Source organism: Paramisgurnus dabryanus, chromosome 8 (assembly GCF_030506205.2).
Source record: "Paramisgurnus dabryanus chromosome 8, PD_genome_1.1, whole genome shotgun sequence".
NCBI classification, from domain to species: domain Eukaryota; kingdom Metazoa; phylum Chordata; class Actinopteri; order Cypriniformes; family Cobitidae; genus Paramisgurnus; species Paramisgurnus dabryanus.
In genome coordinates this window covers 35,013,856-35,038,907 of record NC_133344.1, presented here as the reverse complement: position 1 = coordinate 35,038,907, position 25,052 = coordinate 35,013,856, and the positions used below count along the sequence as shown (strand labels likewise).

The 25,052-nt window shown below is 39.7% G+C and overlaps 1 protein-coding gene across 1 annotated transcript in view; it reads right to left on the bottom strand.

The window, feature by feature from the left end:
* Positions 1-7,494: 7,494 nt before the first annotated feature.
* Positions 7,495-25,052, bottom strand: part of cog6 (component of oligomeric golgi complex 6) — a 62,050-nt gene continuing 44,492 nt past the window's right edge. The window contains exons 17-19 of the mRNA XM_065281653.2: positions 18,936-18,989; positions 18,759-18,838; positions 7,495-8,107 (exon numbers count right to left, since the gene is read on the bottom strand). Of these exons, the coding sequence (XP_065137725.1) occupies positions 7,960-8,107; positions 18,759-18,838; positions 18,936-18,989 (282 nt within the window). The 3' untranslated portion in view covers positions 7,495-7,959. The remainder of the gene's footprint in view (positions 8,108-18,758; positions 18,839-18,935; positions 18,990-25,052) is intronic.

Sequence of the window (25,052 nt, the reverse complement as noted above, 5' to 3'; positions counted from 1 at the left end):
TTTTAATGTTAAGTCAATGTAAAGACGCGTTGACGCGTGTCTGGAGGTCTCGCGGCGCAAATGAGGCGTTTAGCGCGTCGCGGTAGACGCGATTCTGCCAAAATCTCGCGTCTAGTTCACGCGAATGCCGCAAATTGAGCGTTGCCGCGGCAAACGCACAAGGTGAAAAATTTTAACTTTGGCGGAAAAACACGTTAACCAATCAGGAGCTTGCTTTAGTAGTGACATGGTTACAGGAAGCGAGCGGGGTGTCGCAGAAGCCTATGGAAGGCCCTCCCATGACGCGAATTTCCACTTGAATGTCTCAATGACTAGAATTTTACGCGCGGCTTTCACGTGTGAATGAAGCGAGTAAACTCAAAATGTTCAAGCAGCAAACTAGACGCGGTAGATGCGAATTTGACGCCTGAAACGCGGCTTGTGTGAACTCACGGTCCCAGCGCACATCAGCCAAAATGTTGACAGATCAATATAAAAGAAGGCAAGTTTCTGTTCGAAGAAGCCTCCCTAAACGACTCCCAGCCAATCGAATTACATGGCCAAGTAATAATTTTAACCCTTTAAATAAAAGTTTAAGACAAAACGCGAATTCCAGCAAATTACATTACAGAGCTAAGTCGAATTCCAACCAATCAAATAAAAGAAGGTGGGATCTTCTGTTCACTAAGTTTGAGCGTGTGCTTTACACATGAATGCATATTGTTTTAAAGCTGGAATATAGAAAATGTTTCCTAATATTAAAAAATACAAATAATTACCAAATCCAGGAATGGATCTACTTAACTTTAGGTGAATTTTGCCGACTCATTTAAATAACTTAAAGCGAGAGATCTTCAGATTAGATCTGACACAAAAACACAACCGAATCAAAGCCTCTGGTTTACCTTGTTTTATGTTATGGTTAGTAAGATGTCATTGGCAGATAGTTCAAATGCAAATGCGGCAAAATGTTTCTTATTGTTTCACTTTAGTAAAAAAAACTTTGCTAGAGACTTTGCTACATAACATTTCCTGATGTTAAAATACGTAATCTCATTGGAAGACATCCAGTGACACGTCTCATTGAGCGCATGTTAGTCAATATCCCACAGGTCTTCCCGTATTGGACATTTTTCCAGTTGGATGACTCAATGACTTTGAATTTTGTTTATTTTTAACCCCTACAGATTGCAGCTTAAAACGCACGTTCAAAAAGTTTGGTTTGACCTTTTTAAGATTTTAACAAGATGTGCTTAAGAGGATCTAATATGAGAGAGCTCTCCAAAATTTTAGTCAAAGATTTATACGATAGTTTCCATGACAACAACGTTTAAGCATTTCTAATGGGTCCAGATTAATCAGCATCCTACAAAGCCACTCAAAAGCAAACCTACAATTAACCCAGCGATGTCAATGTGTACGTGAGAATCATCCAAACAGGGCCATCACAGAAAGTTTCATGAATGATTCTAATTTTCCTTATTAACCGAAGCCGGCGGTGTTACATAACTCGAGCTTTCATTCTAATAGGATTTATGCGAAGGGGGGGTTCGGGAGTGGGCAGAAACCAAGATTAACTGAACAATAGGGGTCTAAGAATTTGGCTAAGATGGTAAATTCCTCAAGAAAAAGTTTCAAGCACTTTAGAAACAGCTAAGAAAGCAAGAAGATGGGCTTATTATAGGAATGGAGAGTCTGCTATATCACATTGGCATTAGGACAGCAGCTGGCTGTTATTGATGGCACGCCATTCACAATTTAGATACGTAACAAATTAAAGATAAAAATTGATTACTTTTGGAAGAATGCATCTGACCTCATTCTGAGCTCATGGCATTGCTGGATAAAGTCCAAGACTGTTTATTGATTCATCCTCTGCTTTCTATCAAATGTCTTACATAAGATTGAATTGGCCTTTCTGCAGTCTTCCAATATCAGCTTGACACAAATTTGTCTGCTATGTCCCAATTTGCACACTTGCAAAAGTTTAAGAAAATGGGCCTTTCTGTCGTTTTGGGTAATTATGTCTACAAAACGTTGTGAGTTTATGGCAAGGCTGTAACCAAACCTTAAACACTGGGGGAGACCAAAACATGATGATATTTCACAAGTTTTTTTTTAAGATGTAAAATTAATCTTTGGTGTCCCAAGAGTACATATGTGAAATTTTAGCTTAACATATCATAACATATCATGTGACCATTTGTGGGTATTTCCTTTAAAATGCAAATGAGCTGATGAAATGCAAACACTGATAGTCATGATGGTGGTTTGTTGAAATTGAAACTCAGTTGTGCTGTAAATTATTTTCTTTTTCTCTCTTTCCCTATGCACCAAATGGCAGTGCCATGGTTGGACACTGCATCTTAAGGGGCGGTATTATTATAATAAGCTCCCCTTCTGACATCACAAGGGGAGCCAATTTTCAATGACCTATTTTTTCACATATTCTGGGTTGATAGAAGCACTGGGGACCCAATTATAGCACTTAAACATGGAAAAAGCCCCCTTGTCCCCTTTAACAATTTATCGATCTTCAACTAATTCTCAAAAATTAAAGGTGCAGTGTGCAGGGCTCCAGACTGCCCCCAAATGGTGGCATTTTGCCCCTAAAATTTGAGAGTGTGCCACTGAATTTTACATCCAGTCGCACATGTGCAACCAGTAAATTTGACCTTTTTTTTCCAAAAGTGCACAATAAAATGTGACACTGAATTTGAAACAGCACAATGTAATTTCTGCATCTATCATCAAAGTATTTATTAGTAATACAGTGGAAATTAGTAGAAATGTAAATATTTGGTTAGCATGTTGATTTACGGTATGTGCTCCTAAATTTTCTGGTTGTGCCCCTAAAATTTTCAGTTGGGGGCCACTGTGCTCCTAGTGAAAAAAAGTTAGTCTGGAGCCCTGGTGTGTAATTTTTAGAAGGGTCTCTTGACAGAAATGCTAAATAATATACGTATCTATATCATTAGTGGTGTATAAAGACCTTTTTATAATGAACCGTTATGTTTTTTTTTTTACCTTAGAATGAGAATTTTTTATCTACAGTACATACACGGAGGGTCCCTTACGTGGAAGTCGCCATTTTGTGCCGCCATGTTTCTACAGAAGCCCTAAACGGACAAAGTGTTTTACTAAGTTGTCTCCGACGATGACATGTTTTTCGTGGCGGCTACCGTAGCATCTCTAGGCGTTAGAAAAATGTAAGGGTGAGCAGTGGACTGAGGCGTTGGTTGCAATTTGCAACCTCACCACTAGATGCTGCTAAAATTTACACATTGCACCTTTAATAAATCGATAAAACTTGACGATGGTCGAAAAAGCAAGGTGTGCGGCGCCTGCGCAAAACGCAAACAGCAGGCAAAAAAATTAAGCAAGGGCACAGGATAACCGCTAACAGACGGCCAGTCATAACTTTGCTTGAATTAGGAAATGCAAACTATCTTTGTGTGCTGTAAAACCTATAGTTGGTTTTTGTTAAGTGTTGAGGCAGTTAAACTAGCCATGATCACAATGATGCTCACCTGGGCTTTTTAACATCATGTGAGACGAGGCTGGCTGCCAACGCAACGAAATCCGCAGTGGATCTGATCGGCTCCGATACAGAAATGTAAATACAGTAAGCCTACTGAAAGCAAAGACCCTCTTCAGGGAAGCCTGCAAGCTTAGCGTAAAAACACTGCTAACGCTGCTATAAACAGGGAAGGAGACAAGAGGCCGTTTTTAATAAACAGATTAAAATGTAATCTTAAAATCTGTCAAGAAACTGGAAACTGTAACTGACTGTCGTAACACTCTTAATGCCAGCAACAGATGTCACTGATCATTATTGACTGGCTGAGGCGCTGTACGCTAGCCAAGTATCACCATAATTAAAGTATCTCTGTTAAAAATGCACGGCAAGTAGGTACAGAAAAGTGGTGATTATTTTAAAGCCGAGCAGCAACAACAGCTTTTAAATGCATGGACGTAAATCAAATTGATTTAGGTGACGTGAAAGTTAAATGCTAAGCTAAAACAATGCTCTGCTAAAGCACAAGAATGTCCCAGGTCTCCCATAATAACATATTAAAATGCATATACTCTGGGTGTGTACTCACAATCCTTTTATACTGTATGAAGAAAATGTACAGCTTATCTGCTGCTAGCAGCACTGGCCAGCATATACCTAAACCAGTATGTAGGTCAAACGGCACACGTGGGGCATTTCCACCCTTGTTAATGAAGGGAAGAGACGGAGAAATGGATTGATGGTTGGATGGATAAGTCAGCTGTGTGCGATGAAGTGTTAACCCTAATGGTTCCTTTACTCCTGCTCATGGAACACAACACCTGTTACATATCGGTGAGCTCGCCGTGTAGCACGTGCTAATGGGAAGGTGTGAGCGTGTGTGTGTCTTGTTAAACACGACCATGTGCTTCATTGCACACTGATACATGCGCAAACCCAAACCACCAGCTGGTGAAATACTCATTAACCCAGAGCACTTTCATTGAATCGAGCAAGAGAAATGTTTATGACACACTTATGTATTTTTATGAAGCTTTTTGTAGGGTCTTTGAGCAAAGGTATAAAATCATAACTGATAGCAGACGGCCGGGTCAAAAGAACTTTGCTTGAATTAGGAAATGCATACTATCTTTATGTGCCGTAAAACCTATAGGTGGTATTTGTTATGTGTTGTGCTAAAAAGAAGAGTTCAAGTGAGACCCTTTTGAACACACACAAAACCTCCCTAGACCAAGACTAAATCCTCCAGTACCCTGACTTTAAAGGGACAGAGAATGAAAAACCATTTTTACCTTGTCTTTGTTGAATAATGGTAGTCTACCCACATTCACGAACATACAAAAAGTGCTAGACATGCTAAACATCTCAGTCTCATAGAAATTCCTCTTTTAGAAATGTCAGCCAGAAAACGGCCCAATCTGAAAAACTGATGCTTATGACATCACAGGCATCTCACTGCCCCTCCACTTTAAAATAATTGGCTAAATTTTTTGAGTGGCAGCAAAGTCAGCCAATCAGTAATGAGATTGCAAGTTAAGCCAGTAGGGGGAGCCAAATAGGTGCAAAACCACTTGTTTAAAATCCCCCACCCTAAAAGAGCTATCAGAGAGAGGTTTTTAGGAAGCTTCTAAGGCATTACAGACCCAAACAAAAAAAAATTTGTCTACATGTCACATCACAGAACAAGGATAAATACCCCGTTCAATCATTCTATGTCTCCTTTAAAGGATCCAAGACTGGGATAACTACCAGACCCTTCTGAATCAGATTTAAACTAAGACCAACAACAGATGTGGCAAGACCCAAACAAATACATGCAAGATTCAGGCCAAGATGGTCGAAGGCCTAGATCTAGACCCAAGATCTTGACTAGGCTGTCCATTTTAACAAACTGTAATATATGTAAAACACTGAACCACTATGTACAATTGGTTAACAGGTCAGATCCATGGACTTGCAAATGTTCTGCTTTGAATATGAGTTAAGGTAATTATCTCTATATCACAGTGAAACCAAAAGCTTACGATCCAGACACTTAGATTTAAGACTCAGACTTTGGTCAGATGTTATTCTAATTTTATGCTGTACTATTTCTTTTATCTCCAAATGGCTTCAAGTGTCTCTTCAAGTATCACAGAAATATTGGGGTCATGGTTGACAAAATCCTATTTTTTTAGGTGCAGATAATAAAACTGATTAAAGATGAACCCAATCAGGCTTTAGTTTCCTAACCAGCACCTTGCTTATATTCTGGCTCTCTCCTTTGCGGCTCGATGTCCTTTCACCGATCATTATTTTAGATAACAAAACCCCTCTGCTCGAAATAAAGTCCTCATGAACCATAACCTTTAGTAAACATCCAAATCCAGCCATCTATCCAACTATCTTTAGTCATGATGTCATAACATTACAGTCCAACACCTCAGCAGCGACCCTGCTTAGATAATGTCTCAAAGCTTAAATCTAGTCCTAGACTAAAACACATGTTTGAGCCGTCTCATCTGAAAATAACTTGCACTGACAGATCTAAAAAAAAAGATAATTTTGTTTATATGTGCTGTATCAATAACAGAGAGATTTTATGTTAGCTTGTTTTTTTTTTTTTAAACGCATCTCTCTCGACTCTCGTACAGTATGTGCACTATTGAGGGCACTTAAACGCGCGCGCACACATAGACCGAGGGTGAATCCCAAACAGCGCAACAATCGCTCCATATAAAAACGTAACGTTGTTTTTCATTGCTTTATTCGCCTAATGTATGTTAATGGATTACAGTATGAGACACATTAGCGGGACTCTCTCTAAAGTTTACACATCAAGAGTTCTGATCTTTGAAGGGCATACCGTGATGATCACGTCTGGACCAGACACATTCAACCGCATGTGCCTCTGTGCATTAGCTGCTCATTTTAGCACCTTTTTGTGGTTAAATACATCCACACCGCAAACATGTTGCTGCAGACGCATGCAAACAGCTCGACACACAGGGGTGCAAATTTCGGTGCACCCCTACTTATAAGTGATTATTTTTTTAAATTTATGATTAACTATAAAAAGTAAAATGATCAGATATCAATTCAATATTTATTGAAATGTTAAAAAAATCTAGATAATAATCATATAACTATTTAATATAAAATATAATATTTTTTTCATTAAGGCCAAAAGCATCCATAAATCAAGGAACAAATTTTGAAGCAGAAACACTTTTAAACATGATATCTTCTTTAAACGTTTTTTAAAGCTCACCCAATTTTTTTATTAGACAAAGGAAATGGTTTCAAAATTCTCCGTTTTACACTGGACCACATGCAAAACTTTCTCAGCTCAGACTATTCAGGTTTAGATGCTGTGTGATAACCTAAATGGGGTTTTTGTGCTTTCCACAGACGTAACCTGCGTTAAAGATAGCATTCTAAATTCATAACCCATTTCACAGAACACCAAACCACAGTGTCACACTTGTACTTCACTCGACTTTGCTTTTCGCAAACTGAAAGTCTTCAGCTGAATGCGAGGCATGTGGGGGCGTCTCGGCTACGGGCGACACGGGGAGAGTCCCTTTGCTGCGGCCATGTGACAAGCTCAAAATATTCACCCAGATGAGAGACCATGCGCCCCCGGCCAATCTCGCACACTGAGTTCACTGTAGTCTCCTCGCACCCCAATGGCTTTTATCTGTTAACCTTGTGTCTTTACTATTCCATCTGCTTCCATTTTAAAACTAGCAATCTGCTATTAATAGTCAAAGAGATTTTTTCACTGCTGTTTTGCTAAATTTAGTTGACGAATGAGCGCTGGCAGGCGTTTTGTCGGCAATTAAACGATGGCGTGACATGCTAACATGAAAGCACCATTGTCTGAGAGAATGCATCCAACTTTCTTCTCATTGGTCAGCGGCTCCGTTAGATGGCCGCAAAATTTCATTTAACTATCTCTTTCAAAACGCTTCGAGAGAGACGAACAGTACACATAGAAGGAGACACACAGACTTACGAATGTTTGGGTGTATTTTAATGCAGTTATGTTTAAAAAGACTGTTTCTGGTTACAGACTAAAGCTGAGTCACATCACGCTCTCTGTGGCCGTATGTGTGTAAAGAAAAATACCCCGTGTATTTAATGTAATGACTGTACGTATATTTCAGAGCATGTAAATATGCGTAGGGTTATGAAATAGTCTGCAGTTTGCTCCGTTCACGCAGGAAGGAAAAACAAATAATTCTCTCTTCTCTGGAAAAACGCATCGTCCGTAGAGAACATCCACACAGAGACATTTCTGTACAGTCACTGTCTTTAATTTACCTTTCCATAATATCCTCATGTTAGAACTCTGTCCCATCACCAAACGACACATTAGGAAGTCCTGCGGCCAGAATCTGTCATTGCTCCAGCGCACCAAGTATGTTGTCTGTGCTTTGGTTATCGCACGTAGGCCGTATCACGTGTGAATGTTGCATGTCTCAGGACAGGAGCGTCTGTACCTGCTGTGGTGATCTGTGCAAGACAGATTCTGGTTCTTTATAGCCATTTGCGGGGTTGGTGACAGCTTTGTACAGCTCTCCATATGCCCGGCACACTAGCTCTGTGGACTGTTTGAAGATCTGCTCCCTGAAAGAAACGGAAAGAAAATTATTGTGAAAAAGAAAATTTGTGAAAGTGCTTTACACTCCCAAAAATGGGACCTGTAAAACATTGCTCATCACTATTCAGTCTCCATGCCAAACATTACATAAGTTTATACCACAGAGGTCTGTTGAATGCTTTATTCTGATTGGTTGAGAAATGTTCCATGGGTGTTGATTATTTTTCTGTAAACCGCACACCTAACCTGTCAAATGTCTTAAAAATAGACACCAGAGCAATGTTTGTTTTAAAGGGACACTCCACTTTTTTTGAAAATATGCTCATTTTCCAGCTCCTCTAGAAGTAAACATTTGATTTTTACCGTTTTTGAATCCATTCAGACGATCTCCAGTTCTGGTGCTAGCACTTTTTAGCATAGCTTAGCACAATCCATTGAATCTGATTAGACCATTAGCATCGTTGCTAAAAATAACCAAAGAGTTTTGATATTTTTCCTATTAAAAACTTGATTTTGAAAATGTAAAGTTGTGATTTTCTAGGCAGATATGGTTAGGACTATACTCTCAAACTGGCGTAATAATGAGGCGTAGTGATATTATACACTGCCCGAAAATAGTCCCCTTAGTATCTTTAAATAGCTTTTAATTTTCTGTCGGTCTTAGTAAACGATGTAACTACAGAAGAGTTAAGTTTTAAATAGGAAAAATATCCAAACTCTTTGGTCATTTTTAGCGCAATGCTAATGGTCTAATCAGATTCAATGGATAGTGCTAAGATATCTAGCTAGCTAAGTGCTAGCGCCACACCCGGAGTTCAGCTGAATGGATTCCAAAATGGTAAGAATCAAATGTTTAACTCTAGGGGAGCTGGAAAATGAGCATATTTTCAAAAAAAGTGGGGTGTCCCTTTAACCGTGGTATAAGCGGAATAATTGACTCCAGTTCTTTAAATTATGTAAGGAATATTTGATGACGTTGAATTATTCGAAAATAACACACACCCAAATGTGGTAAGTTTGCATGAGGCGAAGGGTTCACAGCGTGTGCAGTCAATTATTCCTCTTATACCACGGTTACCACAAGCATTGATCTGTTGCCTATTTATAAGACATTTTAAAGGTTGGGTGTGCGGTTTACAGAAAAATAATCAACACCCATGGGACATTTCTCAACCAATCAGAATAAAGCATTTAACAGACCTGTGGTATAATTGAAAATACCTTGGGTGTGCATTTTTTTCGTATAATTTAATCGTGAATTATTCTTTACATAATATAATGGTGTTCTAATAAACACCATTTATTTTATAATAACATTTGTATTATTATATATGTGTACATTAGAAGGGAAGCACAAGTCATATTTAGGACCTAAAATTATCAAGGCTTTGGGGTGGACTCTCTGGACCTCGGCTACTGATTTACTACCTAGCAACCATATAGCACAGCCCTAGCAACCACCTCCAATAACCTAGCATCAGGAAAACACACTTAAAATTTCTTCAGAGATCGTAAACATCAAATTAGCGTTGGCACTGATAATTATTGTAAATTTAAAAGATGAAATATCAAAAAAAAGGGGTAATTTTCACATAACACATAGTGATGGGGACGAGACCGCCTATGCCGAGTCGGAGTCAAGACCGAGTCTTTGAAGGGTCAAGACCGAGTCGAGACCGAGTCAGTTGGTTTTCAAATACAGTCGAGTCAGAGTCAAGACCAAGTCTTTGAGGAAGCAAGTCTGAGTTAACACCGATTTGAGACCAAGACCATCCAAAGACAGAGTCAAGACCAAGTCTTTGAGGAAGCAAGTCTGAGTTAAGACAGAGTCGAGACCAAGACCATTCAAAGATAGAGTCAAGACCAAGTCTTTGAGGAAGCAAGTCTGAGTTAAGACCGAGTCGAGACCAAGACCATCCAAAGACAGAGTCAAGACCAAGTCTTTGAGGAAGCAAGTCTGAGTTAAGACCGAGTCGAGACCAAGACATCCAAAGACAGAGTCAAGACTAAGTCTTTGAGGAAGCAAGTCTGAGTTAAGACCGAGTCGAGACCAAGACCATCCAAAGATAGAGTCAAGACCAAGTCTTTGAGGAAGCAAGTCTGAGTTGAGACCGAGTCGAGACCAAGACCATCCAAAGATAGAGTCAAGACCAAGTCTTTGAGGAAGCAAGTCTGATTTAAGACCGAGTCGAGACCAAGACCATCCAAAGATAGAATCAAGACCAAGTCTTTTTAGGAAGCAAGTCTGAGTTAAGACCGAGTCGAGACCAAGACATCCAAAGACAGAGTCAAGACTAAGTCTTTGAGGAAGCAAGTCTGAGTTAAGACCGAGTCGAGACCAAGACCATCCAAAGATAGAGTCAAGACCAAGTCTTTGAGGAAGCAAGTCTGAGTTGAGACCGAGTCGAGACCAAGACCATCCAAAGATAGAGTCAAGACCAAGTCTTTGAGGAAGCAAGTCTGATTTAAGACCGAGTCGAGACCAAGACCATCCAAAGATAGAGTCAAGACTAAGTCTTTGAGGAAGCAAGTCTGAGTTAAGACCGAGTCGAGACCAAGACCATCCAAAGATAGAGTCAAGACCAAGTCTTTGAGGAAGCAAGTCTGAGTTGAGACCGAGTCGAGACCAAGACCATCCAAAGATAGAGTCAAGACCAAGTCTTTTTAGGAAGCAAGTCTGAGTTAAGACCGAGTCGAGACCAAGACCATCCAAAGATAGAGTCAAGACCAAGTCTTTGAGGAAGCAAGTCTGAGTTGAGACCGAGTCGAGACCAAGACCATCCAAAGATAGAGTCAAGACCAAGTCTTTGAGGAAGCAAGTCTGAGTTAAGACCGAGTCGAGACCAAGACCATCCAAAGATAGAGTCAAGACCAAGTCTTTGAGGAAGCAAGTCTGAGTTGAGACCGAGTCGAGACCAAGACCATCCAAAGATAGAGTCAAGACCAAGTCTTTGAGGAAGCAAGTCTGATTTAAGACCGAGTCGAGACCAAGACCATCCAAAGATAGAGTCAAGACTAAGTCTTTGAGGAAGCAAGTCTGAGTTAAGACCGAGTCGAGACCAAGACCATCCAAAGATAGAGTCAAGACCAAGTCTTTGAGGAAGCAAGTCTGAGTTGAGACCGAGTCGAGACCAAGACCATCCAAAGATAGAGTCAAGACCAAGTCTTTGAGGAAGCAAGTCTGAGTTGAGACCGAGTCGAGACCAAGACCATCCAAAGATAGAGTCAAGACCAAGTCTTTGAGGAAGCAAGTCTGAGTTAAGACAGAGTCGAGACCAAGACCATTCAAAGATAGAGTCAAGACCAAGTCTTTGAGGAAGCAAGTCTGAGTTAAGACCGAGTCGAGACCAAGACCATCCAAAGACAGAGTCAAGACCAAGTCTTTGAGGAAGCAAGTCTGAGTTAAGACCGAGTCGAGACCAAGACATCCAAAGACAGAGTCAAGACTAAGTCTTTGAGGAAGCAAGTCTGAGTTAAGACCGAGTCGAGACCAAGACCATCCAAAGATAGAGTCAAGACCAAGTCTTTGAGGAAGCAAGTCTGAGTTGAGACCGAGTCGAGACCAAGACCATCCAAAGATAGAGTCAAGACCAAGTCTTTGAGGAAGCAAGTCTGATTTAAGACCGAGTCGAGACCAAGACCATCCAAAGATAGAATCAAGACCAAGTCTTTTTAGGAAGCAAGTCTGAGTTAAGACCGAGTCGAGACCAAGACATCCAAAGACAGAGTCAAGACTAAGTCTTTGAGGAAGCAAGTCTGAGTTAAGACCGAGTCGAGACCAAGACCATCCAAAGATAGAGTCAAGACCAAGTCTTTGAGGAAGCAAGTCTGAGTTGAGACCGAGTCGAGACCAAGACCATCCAAAGATAGAGTCAAGACCAAGTCTTTGAGGAAGCAAGTCTGATTTAAGACCGAGTCGAGACCAAGACCATCCAAAGATAGAGTCAAGACTAAGTCTTTGAGGAAGCAAGTCTGAGTTAAGACCGAGTCGAGACCAAGACCATCCAAAGATAGAGTCAAGACCAAGTCTTTGAGGAAGCAAGTCTGAGTTGAGACCGAGTCGAGACCAAGACCATCCAAAGATAGAGTCAAGACCAAGTCTTTGAGGAAGCAAGTCTGAGTTGAGACCGAGTCGAGACCAAGACCATCCAAAGATAGAGTCAAGACCAAGTCTTTGAGGAAGCAAGTCTGAGTTAAGACCGAGTCGAGACCAAGACATCCAAAGACAGAGTCAAGACTAAGTCTTTGAGGAAGCAAGTCTGAGTTAAGACCGAGTCGAGACCAAGACCATCCAAAGATAGAGTCAAGACCAAGTCTTTGAGGAAGCAAGTCTGAGTTGAGACCGAGTCGAGACCAAGACCATCCAAAGATAGAGTCAAGACCAAGTCTTTGAGGAAGCAAGTCTGATTTAAGACCGAGTCGAGACCAAGACCATCCAAAGATAGAATCAAGACCAAGTCTTTTTAGGAAGCAAGTCTGAGTTAAGACCGAGTCGAGACCAAGACATCCAAAGACAGAGTCAAGACTAAGTCTTTGAGGAAGCAAGTCTGAGTTGAGACCGAGTCGAGACCAAGACCATCCAAAGACAGAGTCAAGACCAAGTCTTTGAGGAAGCAAGTCTGAGTTAAGACCGAGTCGAGACCAAGACCATCCAAAGACAGAGTCAAGACCAAGTCTTTGAGGAAGCAAGTCTGAGTTAAGACAGAGTCGAGACCAAGACCATTCAAAGATAGAGTCAAGACCAAGTCTTTGAGGAAGCAAGTCTGAGTTAAGACCGAGTCGAGACCAAGACCATCCAAAGACAGAGTCAAGACCAAGTCTTTGAGGAAGCAAGTCTGAGTTAAGACCGAGTCGAGACCAAGACATCCAAAGACAGAGTCAAGACTAAGTCTTTGAGGAAGCAAGTCTGAGTTAAGACCGAGTCGAGACCAAGACCATCCAAAGATAGAGTCAAGACCAAGTCTTTGAGGAAGCAAGTCTGAGTTGAGACCGAGTCGAGACCAAGACCATCCAAAGATAGAGTCAAGACCAAGTCTTTGAGGAAGCAAGTCTGAGTTAAGACAGAGTCGAGACCAAGACCATTCAAAGATAGAGTCAAGACCAAGTCTTTGAGGAAGCAAGTCTGAGTTAAGACCGAGTCGAGACCAAGACCATCCAAAGACAGAGTCAAGACCAAGTCTTTGAGGAAGCAAGTCTGAGTTAAGACAGAGTCGAGACCAAGACCATTCAAAGATAGAGTCAAGACCAAGTCTTTGAGGAAGCAAGTCTGAGTTAAGACCGAGTCGAGACCAAGACCATCCAAAGACAGAGTCAAGACCAAGTCTTTGAGGAAGCAAGTCTGAGTTAAGACCGAGTCGAGACCAAGACATCCAAAGACAGAGTCAAGACTAAGTCTTTGAGGAAGCAAGTCTGAGTTAAGACCGAGTCGAGACCAAGACCATCCAAAGATAGAGTCAAGACCAAGTCTTTGAGGAAGCAAGTCTGAGTTGAGACCGAGTCGAGACCAAGACCATCCAAAGATAGAGTCAAGACCAAGTCTTTGAGGAAGCAAGTCTGATTTAAGACCGAGTCGAGACCAAGACCATCCAAAGATAGAATCAAGACCAAGTCTTTTTAGGAAGCAAGTCTGAGTTAAGACCGAGTCGAGACCAAGACATCCAAAGACAGAGTCAAGACTAAGTCTTTGAGGAAGCAAGTCTGAGTTAAGACCGAGTCGAGACCAAGACCATCCAAAGATAGAGTCAAGACCAAGTCTTTGAGGAAGCAAGTCTGAGTTGAGACCGAGTCGAGACCAAGACCATCCAAAGATAGAGTCAAGACCAAGTCTTTGAGGAAGCAAGTCTGATTTAAGACCGAGTCGAGACCAAGACCATCCAAAGATAGAGTCAAGACTAAGTCTTTGAGGAAGCAAGTCTGAGTTAAGACCGAGTCGAGACCAAGACCATCCAAAGATAGAGTCAAGACCAAGTCTTTGAGGAAGCAAGTCTGAGTTGAGACCGAGTCGAGACCAAGACCATCCAAAGATAGAGTCAAGACCAAGTCTTTTTAGGAAGCAAGTCTGAGTTAAGACCGAGTCGAGACCAAGACCATCCAAAGATAGAGTCAAGACCAAGTCTTTGAGGAAGCAAGTCTGAGTTGAGACCGAGTCGAGACCAAGACCATCCAAAGATAGAGTCAAGACCAAGTCTTTGAGGAAGCAAGTCTGAGTTAAGACCGAGTCGAGACCAAGACCATCCAAAGATAGAGTCAAGACCAAGTCTTTGAGGAAGCAAGTCTGAGTTGAGACCGAGTCGAGACCAAGACCATCCAAAGATAGAGTCAAGACCAAGTCTTTGAGGAAGCAAGTCTGATTTAAGACCGAGTCGAGACCAAGACCATCCAAAGATAGAGTCAAGACTAAGTCTTTGAGGAAGCAAGTCTGAGTTAAGACCGAGTCGAGACCAAGACCATCCAAAGATAGAGTCAAGACCAAGTCTTTGAGGAAGCAAGTCTGAGTTGAGACCGAGTCGAGACCAAGACCATCCAAAGATAGAGTCAAGACCAAGTCTTTGAGGAAGCAAGTCTGAGTTGAGACCGAGTCGAGACCAAGACCATCCAAAGATAGAGTCAAGACCAAGTCTTTGAGGAAGCAAGTCTGAGTTAAGACAGAGTCGAGACCAAGACCATTCAAAGATAGAGTCAAGACCAAGTCTTTGAGGAAGCAAGTCTGAGTTAAGACCGAGTCGAGACCAAGACCATCCAAAGACAGAGTCAAGACCAAGTCTTTGAGGAAGCAAGTCTGAGTTAAGACCGAGTCGAGACCAAGACATCCAAAGACAGAGTCAAGACTAAGTCTTTGAGGAAGCAAGTCTGAGTTAAGACCGAGTCGAGACCAAGACCATCCAAAGATAGAGTCAAGACCAAGTCTTTGAGGAAGCAAGTCTGAGTTGAGACCGAGTCGAGACCAAGACCATCCAAAGATAGAGTCAAGACCAAGTCTTTGAGGAAGCAAGTCTGATTTAAGACCGAGTCGAGACCAAGACCATCCAAAGATAGAGTCAAGACCAAGTCTTTGAGGAAGCAAGTCTGAGTTGAGACCGAGTCGAGACCAAGACCATCCAAAGATAGAATCAAGACTAAGTCTTTGAGGAAGCAAGTCTGAGTTAAGACCGAGTCGAGACCAAGACATCCAAAGATAGAGTCAAGACCAAGTCTTTGAGGAAGCAAGTCTGAGTTGAGACCGAGTCGAGACCAAGACCATCCAAAGATAGAGTCAAGACCAAGTCTTTGAGGAAGCAAGTCTGATTTAAGACCGAGTCGAGACCAAGACCATCCAAAGATAGAGTCAAGACCAAGTCTTTGAGGAAGCAAGTCTGAGTTAAGACCGAGTCGAGACCAAGACCATCCAAAGATAGAGTCAAGACTAAGTCTTTGAGGAAGCAAGTCTGAGTTAAGACCGAGTCGAGACCAAGACCATCCAAAGATAGAGTCAAGACCAAGTCTTTGAGGAAGCAAGTCTGAGTTGAGACCGAGTCGAGACCAAGACCATCCAAAGATAGAGTCAAGACCAAGTCTTTGAGGAAGCAAGTCTGAGTTGAGACCGAGTCGAGACCAAGACCATCCAAAGATAGAGTCAAGACCAAGTCTTTGAGGAAGCAAGTCTGAGTTAAGACCGAGTCGAGACCAAGACATCCAAAGACAGAGTCAAGACTAAGTCTTTGAGGAAGCAAGTCTGAGTTAAGACCGAGTCGAGACCAAGACCATCCAAAGATAGAGTCAAGACCAAGTCTTTGAGGAAGCAAGTCTGAGTTGAGACCGAGTCGAGACCAAGACCATCCAAAGATAGAGTCAAGACCAAGTCTTTGAGGAAGCAAGTCTGATTTAAGACCGAGTCGAGACCAAGACCATCCAAAGATAGAATCAAGACCAAGTCTTTTTAGGAAGCAAGTCTGAGTTAAGACCGAGTCGAGACCAAGACATCCAAAGACAGAGTCAAGACTAAGTCTTTGAGGAAGCAAGTCTGAGTTGAGACCGAGTCGAGACCAAGACCATCCAAAGACAGAGTCAAGACCAAGTCTTTGAGGAAGCAAGTCTGAGTTAAGACCGAGTCGAGACCAAGACCATCCAAAGACAGAGTCAAGACCAAGTCTTTGAGGAAGCAAGTCTGAGTTGAGACCGAGTCGAGACCAAGACCATCCAAAGACAGAGTCAAGACCAAGTCTTTGAGGAAGCAAGTCTGAGTTAAGACAGAGTCGAGACCAAGACCATCCAAAGATAGAAGCAAGTCTGAGTTAACACCGATTTGAGACCAAGACCATCCAAAGACAGAGTCAAGACCAAGTCTTTGAGGAAGCAAGTCTGAGTTAACACCGATTTGAGACCAAGACCATCCAAAGACAGAGTCAAGACCAAGTCTTTGAGGAAGCAAGTCTGAGTTAAGACAGAGTCGAGACCAAGACCATCCAAAGACAGAGTCAAGACCAAGTCTTTGAGGAAGCAAGTCTGAGTTAAGACCGAGTCGAGACCAAGACCATCCAAAGACAGAGTCAAGACCAAGTCTTTGAGGAAGCAAGTCTGAGTTAAGACAGAGTCGAGACCAAGACCATCCAAAGATAGAAGCAAGTCTGAGTTAACACCGATTTGAGACCAAGACCATCCAAAGACAGAGTCAAGACCAAGTCTTTGAGGAAGCAAGTCTGAGTTAACACCGATTTGAGACCAAGACCATCCAAAGACAGAGTCAAGACCAAGTCTTTGAGGAAGCAAGTCTGAGTTAAGACCGAGTCGAGACCAAGACCTTCCAAAGACAGAGTCAAGACCAAGTCTTTGAGGAAGCAAGTCTGAGTTAACACCGATTTGAGACCAAGACCATCCAAAGACAGAGTCAAGACCAAGTCTTTGAGGAAGCAAGTCTGAGTTAAGACCGAGTCGAGACCAAGACATCCAAAGACAGAGTCAAGACTAAGTCTTTGAGGAAGCAAGTCTGAGTTAAGACCGAGTCGAGACCAAGACCATCCAAAGATAGAGTCAAGACCAAGTCTTTGAGGAAGCAAGTCTGAGTTGAGACCGAGCTGAGACCAAGACCATCCAAAGACAGAGTCAAGACCAAGTCTTTGAGGAAGCAAGTCTGAGTTAAGACCGAGTCGAGACCAAGACCTTCCAAAGACAGAGTCAAGACCAAGTCTTTGAGGAAGCAAGTCTGAGTTAACACCGATTTGAGACCAAGACCATCCAAAGACAGAGTCAAGACCAAGTCTTTGAAGGACCGAGTCTGAGACTAGTACGAGAAAGCAGAAATCGGTCTCGAGACCGGTCTCGGACTAGAGTTCTACATCACAAACACCTGTTTAGACAGTACTGTATATGTTATCTATGACAAGTCAAGGCTAATGTGACATGTTTCATATTTCACATTGTGACATGACAAACTAAACCAGTAACAAAAACACCACTAATAAAAATTCCAAGAACACTGATTTGTTTTGGTTTTGAGGTGATTCTGAACATCCCGGTTTTTGGTAACGTCATGCACATGCATTGACCTGACTGAAAACTAAAGTCCCACATATAACACTGATCTAGGTTCAGTTCAGGACTAATACTGCCCTCTACAGGTTCACTTTTCATAGCACATCTACATGCATGCAGATTTGTGAAAAGGAAAATGATCATTTCTTGCATCATTTGGATATTCCACGGTTTGCCCAATGCAAATTTTTTTTTAAAAATGGCTTTAAATATAAAGGTCATGAATAAAGTAATAAAAAAACGTTTTCATAGTTTCAAACTGTTTAAATTATGTGCTGTAACACATTTAGGGTTTCAATTATAAACTATTTTTAACCTAACATCTAATGGGATGTATATGAAATACACAAGTAAACTTGTTTTCTTTCCATTTTGTAAAGGTCTTTCAATTTCTAATTTCTTTGAATTAATTACTGATTCATTTCATATTATCCTCTTCATCGAAACCCATACTTCACTAAATGATCATTTTTTAATAAATTTAAAAATATAGGTAATGCATAAACAGATCATATGTCTAAATAAGATGAGAAAATAATAAACTGTGTGTGCATGTGTATCCTAATCCGACTCTTCTTACTTTGTGCCGCATACAGAGTTGAGTCACGTGTGTCATGTTTATGTGTGGGAGAAAAGAGAGAGAGTGAGAAATGGAGCAGGAGCTAATTAGTTGTGCCGAGCCCGTGCACGAGTCCATCTCCATTAATAGAGAACATTAACCTGAGGGACAGTGAGTGCTCCTCAAGCCCGTTACATTTCCCAGTAACAATTGTGACTCAGTCCGAGCGGCTCTCTGCCGCTCAAATAGCAACATCGCGCTGATGCACTGACGCTAAAAGCATGCGAGGAAGATGGAGAGAAAAAACAAACGTGACAAATGCACGAGAAACCTCTCACGCTCACTGCTCTCTTAATGCCACACGAGACCATTCGGCTGGTGTGATGAGAATAATGTGGCTGATGGGTATTTCATAAAATAAGACTCAACGTCTGCTGTAAGACACTCATTTAAATATTGTGTATATTTGGGCTATGATTGTAAAAAGACCTACATGTTTTAAAGTGAAAGTCAAAGTTTAAGTTTTCAAATTTAAACGTGCAGTTAGTCCTTACAATGTAAAAATGCAATGCTTCATCATTAAGGTTTTATAAATGTAATGTGACTCATACTTGATAGCGGCACTGAGTAGAAAGTTGAGCTGGGTCATTACAAGTGTATCAGGGGAGGCCAAATAACGGTCAAACTGAACCTGTGAGAAAAACAGAGAGACATTAGACACCAATACACAAACAAAACGGGAGAAAAGTCGAGGTGATAAAACTAACAGCGAGAGAAACACGCCTCACCATAGCTGTTTTTAAGGATGTGCTGTCCATGCCGGGGAGATTTGCCAATGGCCCCTGTGAGAAAGGACACAACAAAACATGAGAGGAGAATAATACGACCACTTTTTCTTTAGCCGCCATGAACAATAGCTGTGAATTCAGACAGCCTTCGGCGCAAATATAACACATGAAGACAAGGAAGAATAGGGACGGCTGGAGAACAGAAGGAAAAAGTGAGAGATTTCATAACTGAACTGAATTCGTAGCTGGACTATGACACTGTTGAAAGCCAGTAAAAAAAACCTGGTCAAGAAAATAACAGAAACAAAAAACAGACAATCTGTTGTATTAGGCCAGCAACATACTGTATCTTATGCCAGTACAAATGAGAAATGTTGTTTAAATCGAAATTTTTAATTTCGATTAATTGAAAAACGAGTAGCCTACTGGGCTGAGCAATACAAATATTTTTATTAAAAACACTCAAATAAAACTTAATTTTGAAGAAACTATGAAAGAAAAATTAACACATACTATATTATTAATGAAATAATATTTTTTACAGAAACCTCTAACAGGAAAAGCTGCACGATGAAGTGAAACTAAAGGGTTAATAAACACAAACTGATGCGCTTTCTATATGACGCACTCTACATGACATTAAGCCTTGATACAACATAAATGTATTATACAACATGCATCTGCACTAAATGCAAGACTCAAACTAAGTTATGTACAGAAAGTTTAACTCTGTGGATGCGCACCATCAGCATGCTTTTAAACACGTCCAGTCAAAGCACAAGCTTCATAATATTAAAGGAATATTCAATTTTCTTAAAAGAAAAATCCAGATAATTTACTCACCACCATGTCATTCAAAATGTTGATGTCTTTCTTTGTTCAGTCAAGAAGAAATTATGTTTTTTGAGGAAAACATTGCAGGATTTTTCTCATTTTAATGGACTTTAATGGACCCCAACACTTAACACTTAACTCAACACTTAACAGTTTTTTTCAACGGAGTTTCAAAGGACTCTAAACGATCCCAAACGAGGCATAAGGGTCTTATCTAGCGAAACGATTGTCATTTTAGACAAGAAAAATAACAAATATACACTTTTAAACCACAACTTTTCGTCTAGGTCCGGTCCAGCTACTAAATGCGTAGTGACGTAGGGAGGTCACGTGTTACATATATAAAACGCACATTTGCGGACCATTTTAAATAATAAACTGACACAAAGACATTAATTAGTATCAGTTGAATACAACAACGTTGGAACGGTCCTCTTTATCCACACTTGTAAACACTGGGGCGGAGTTTCGCGTTCGTCCTCTGTGACCTCTTGACGTCATGACGTATTGCGTGGGGTCACGCTGACGCATCATGACCGGATCTAGACGAGAAGTTGTGGTTTAAAAGTGTATATTTGTTATTTTTATTGTCAAAAATGACAATCGTTTCGCTAGATAAGACCCTTATGCCTCATTTGGGATCGTTTATAGTCCTTTGAAACTCCGTTGAAAAAAAACTGTTAAGTGTTGAGTTAAGTATTAAATGTTGGGCTCTATTAAAGTCCATTAAAATGAGAAAAATCCTGCAATGTTTTCCTCAGAAAACATAATTTCTTCTCGACTGAACAAAGAAAGACATCAACATTTTGGATGACATGGTGATGAGTAAATTATCTGGATTTTTCTTTTAAGAAAGTGGACTAATCCTTTAAGGGGGTTTTAGATACACCAATTAATGCACCCAGTTACACTCCAGTGAAACATAGACTGTTGTTACCCAACCATGGGTTAAAATATCCCAGCATTGGTTTATTTATTTATTTTATTTGTTTATTATTCGTGGACTTTTGTGTATGTGGATATCTGCAGACCTCAGCAAACATCAGATAAGAGCGAAAATGTTTCTTTCTGAAAACAGGACGAAACACGAATAAGCAAAGTACATTTTGGGCATACCAACACCCGTTATCTGTGATAAAACCACAGTAACACTTTACTTTATGAACAGACAGACATTCACATTTCTTGAATGTGAAAATCAAGAGGAAAGAGGGGAGGTCCTCACAAATAAACCTTGAAGGGGTGAAACGTTTAAATATTCTGCCATCAAAATGAGACACAACGTTGGCTTTCAAGAGCCAGGTTCATTAATCATGTCTGTTGTGGGCAGTAGGAGCCATATAAAGCCGAGACAGACCGTAATTAACAGCACGAGTTGACAGTGAAGACATTGATGCAGTAGGCGAGACAGTTGTGTCCTGTGCTGGTGGACAGCAGGTGTCCAGAGACGCTTAGTCACACGCCAGCCTTTTACGGGGGTGTGTGATGAAGACAGGCGTGGAAATGCCCGGACTGCAGTGCTGTGCCAAGACCCACACACACTTATTTTCTATGCTTTTTCTTTCTCGCCTGTCTTCTGTGATATAACACCTTGTTTAAATGTCCTCACGTATTCGTAGAAGTCATCGAGTTCTTCGGAAATTTCTTCACCTGACAATTACTAAGCTTAACTTGAAAGATCAAGGCTGTCTGTAATGCAAAAGCGTTAAACTTGAAGTAACAATTAATTAAGAATTCTCATTTATTTGTGTGAATATGTTTTTTAAAATGTATTTATATAATTTATTTCTGAAATACAAAAGGAGATTTTGAAGAATGTAAGCATATACACTGTAAAAACTTTCTGTAGAAATTACAGTATTACTGGGTATTACTGACAACTAGCTGCCAGTAACTTACTGTAGATTTTACATTGATGTTATTTACTGGCAACAGTTTGTTAAATAAGTTAAATGAACATGAAACATTTTCAGTCTTTATCTTCTACAGTAAGTTACTGGCAACCAGCTGCATAATTACAGAATTTTTTTTTACAGTGTAGATAAAGAATTGTCAAAATCACCAGTTATTTTATTATAGTCAAACCAAAAATGATTCAGACGCCAGATATTTGACACATTATACCCAAAATGTATTCATACAGTGGACTACAAACAAAATTGACATCTGTGACGCAAAATTATTCAGACACTTTGACCTGACCATATTTTGCTTAAGCGTTTGTTCTGTTATTGCTAATGCAACCTTTTATCACCACAGACTGAACAAAATTAAGTATGGTTTAATAATTGGTTGACCTTAATTGGTATTATTTAATTTTGTACTTGCATTTGACAGCTGGCAGCTATTCAACATACTTTAATTCATTTGTGAGTCAGTCTAACAGAAGGATGGCCAAAACCAGGGAAATATCAAACAGTTTAACTCATTTATTTATTATTTATTTAAAAAGGGATCATGTACAATCTTAACATAAATGTTCCACTTTCATGTATTGTACCAAATTTAGCCAATGATATACTACATACAGATTTGAAAAAATGTATTACTGTTATGGTAACACAACACTTTACAATAAGGTTCATTAGTTAACATTAGTTAAAAGGTGTGGTCTAGTTATTTTTGCGACTGACTTTATTGCATATGCATTTCTAGGAGTTTCCCTTCGAGACGCAAAATTTTTAAGAGAACTGACCTCAAGATCAGCTCTGCTTATTTGCGACGCTGAACTACTTTGCGCTGCTCTTAGTAGATTGCATTGGTCATTATGGAAATCAGCTGTTGCGCCTGTGTTATTTATTTTGCGCTTTTTAGCAAATAACTTGCAGATATTACTACTCCCATCTGCGCTTTTTGGTATTTGCGCTCTCACGCTAATTTGCCCTGTTTACTAAACAGGCCCTTTGTGTCCCCAGAGTATGAATGTTAAGGTTAATGAAAATACCATATAGATTATTTAATATAGCATGTTAAAATTGCTATTTTGTAGGTGGTGTGAGCAAAAATGTGCAGTTTTTGAGTGTTCTTTAAATGCAAATGAGCTGATCTCTGCACTAAATGGCAGTGCCATGGTTGGATAGTGCAGATTAAAGGGATAGTTCACTTTAAAATGAAAATTCTGTCATCATTTACTCGTCCTCATGTTGTTCTAAATTTGTATGAATTTCTTTTTTCTGATGAACACAAAAGAAGATATTTTGAGAAATGATGGTAAACACACAGCAGATAGTGACCATTGACTTTCATAGTAGGAATAAAATATTTTGGAAGTGTTATGATAAATGACTAAGAAAATATTTTGATAAATGATGATAAGCACACAGTTGACGGTACCCATTAAATTCCATCATATTTTTTATTCCTACTATAGAAGTCTATGGTCACTTACTGCTGTGTGTTTACCATCATTTCTCAAAATATCTTCTTTTGTGTTCATCAGAAAAAAATAAATTCATACAGGTTCAGAACAACATGAGGACGAGTAAATTATGACAGAATTTTCATTTTAAAGTGAACTATCCCTTTAAGGGGTGGTTTTATTATAATAAGATCCCCTTTTTGACCTCACAAGGGATGCCAAATTTCTATGACCTATGCTTGCAGAGTATGGTTTACCAAAGTAACTGGGTTGAATTTTTGGTAACACTTTACTTGAAGGGGTGTTCATAAGACTGACATGAGTCATGACACCTTCAAAATCATGACATGACACGTGTCATGAACATGAAGAAGATTTTATACATGTTTATGACAACTGTCATTAAGTTTAATTTGTTCAATTATATCTAGTGCTGGGCATAGATTAATCTAGATTACACTCATACAAAATAAAAGTTGAGTTTGTGCTGTATGTAATTATTATGTATATACAAATAAACACACATTGATGTATGTATTTAAGGAACATTTACATGTGTATATATATTTATTTATATTTTTATATATTCTATATTATATATAAATAAAACATTTCTTAAATACATAATACATAATATTTAAACACAGCACAAGCTCATATATTATGCAAAAAAATAATTTTATTTTCTATAAGATTAATCTAATTAATCTATGCCCAGCCCTAATTATATCATTTTTAATGCAAAGATGACATTTAATCAATCAACTTTATTCATTGTTTAAGTTGTCTTTGTTATGACAACTTGACATTAACCAATTCATCACAACTTGACATTACCAAGACAACATAACTGACCACTTTTTTTTTTTACCAATGATACAAATTGAGTTTGTCATTAAAATGCCATTAAGTGTTAATACCCTTTCAAATAGTTTAATAACAGCGTCATGAATACTCTTCATTTCCTTTTTTTCAAAACTAGACATCATGTCCACAATCTCTTTGTTTCTATAAAAGAAAGTTATATGCATGCTGTGACAGCATGTACCGCATTCAAAGCAGAGATTACTTCTGAACAGTTAATGTGTCTAGTAGAACATTCTGGTCATGGATCGTCATTTTTAAATCTGATACGTCCTTCATGCCAGCCTGTGGAATAGCCAAGTGTCCAACGTATGCAGTAGGTCATCCAGAAATATTACTGATTCATGAACACTGCACATTCAGACATATTCCTCATTTGACATACTGATTTTGGCACACTACATAGTGGGGAAGCAGGCAACTTGGTGACAAGGTGAATTATAACAGGAACATTGGGGTGACCTATCACTTTAAGATATGTTAATCAGAAATCAACAGTACATCAGCAGTACATATAATGAATTAGATGAAGGCACACATAAAAGGCTTTTGCAAGCCTTGGAGCTGTGCAAAGCCACGTCACTAATAAAACATTTCAGAGATAATTTGCTCAGTTAGTTGTACCGTATATGTGCAACAGACGTATAAAAGGTAATTATGTTTACAGCATAAACTCTATTTTGTGTCCTCAGCTCATTTCCTGCCATGTGATGAAGTTGAGTGAAAATCCGCACTTTCATTTTATTCATGAACGGCTAACAGTGGAGTAACCATGGTAATAGGGTCTAAAGATGGGCAGAATAAACAATAGAGTATTCCTCTAAAATGAAGAGATATAATAAGGAAGTAATGTGTGCTATTAGTGCGCGCGCGTGTGTGTGCGTTAGTACAAAGATGGCTACAAAAGCTGTTCTACGAGCCTGAGATAAAATACTGTCTAAAAAGTCAAAAACAGGTTGCATTAATTACATTTATGCATTTGGCAGATGTTTTATCCAAAGGGACTTACAGTGCATTCAAGCTATTTTTATTAGTAGACCTTCGTCTTGTTTCATTTGAAT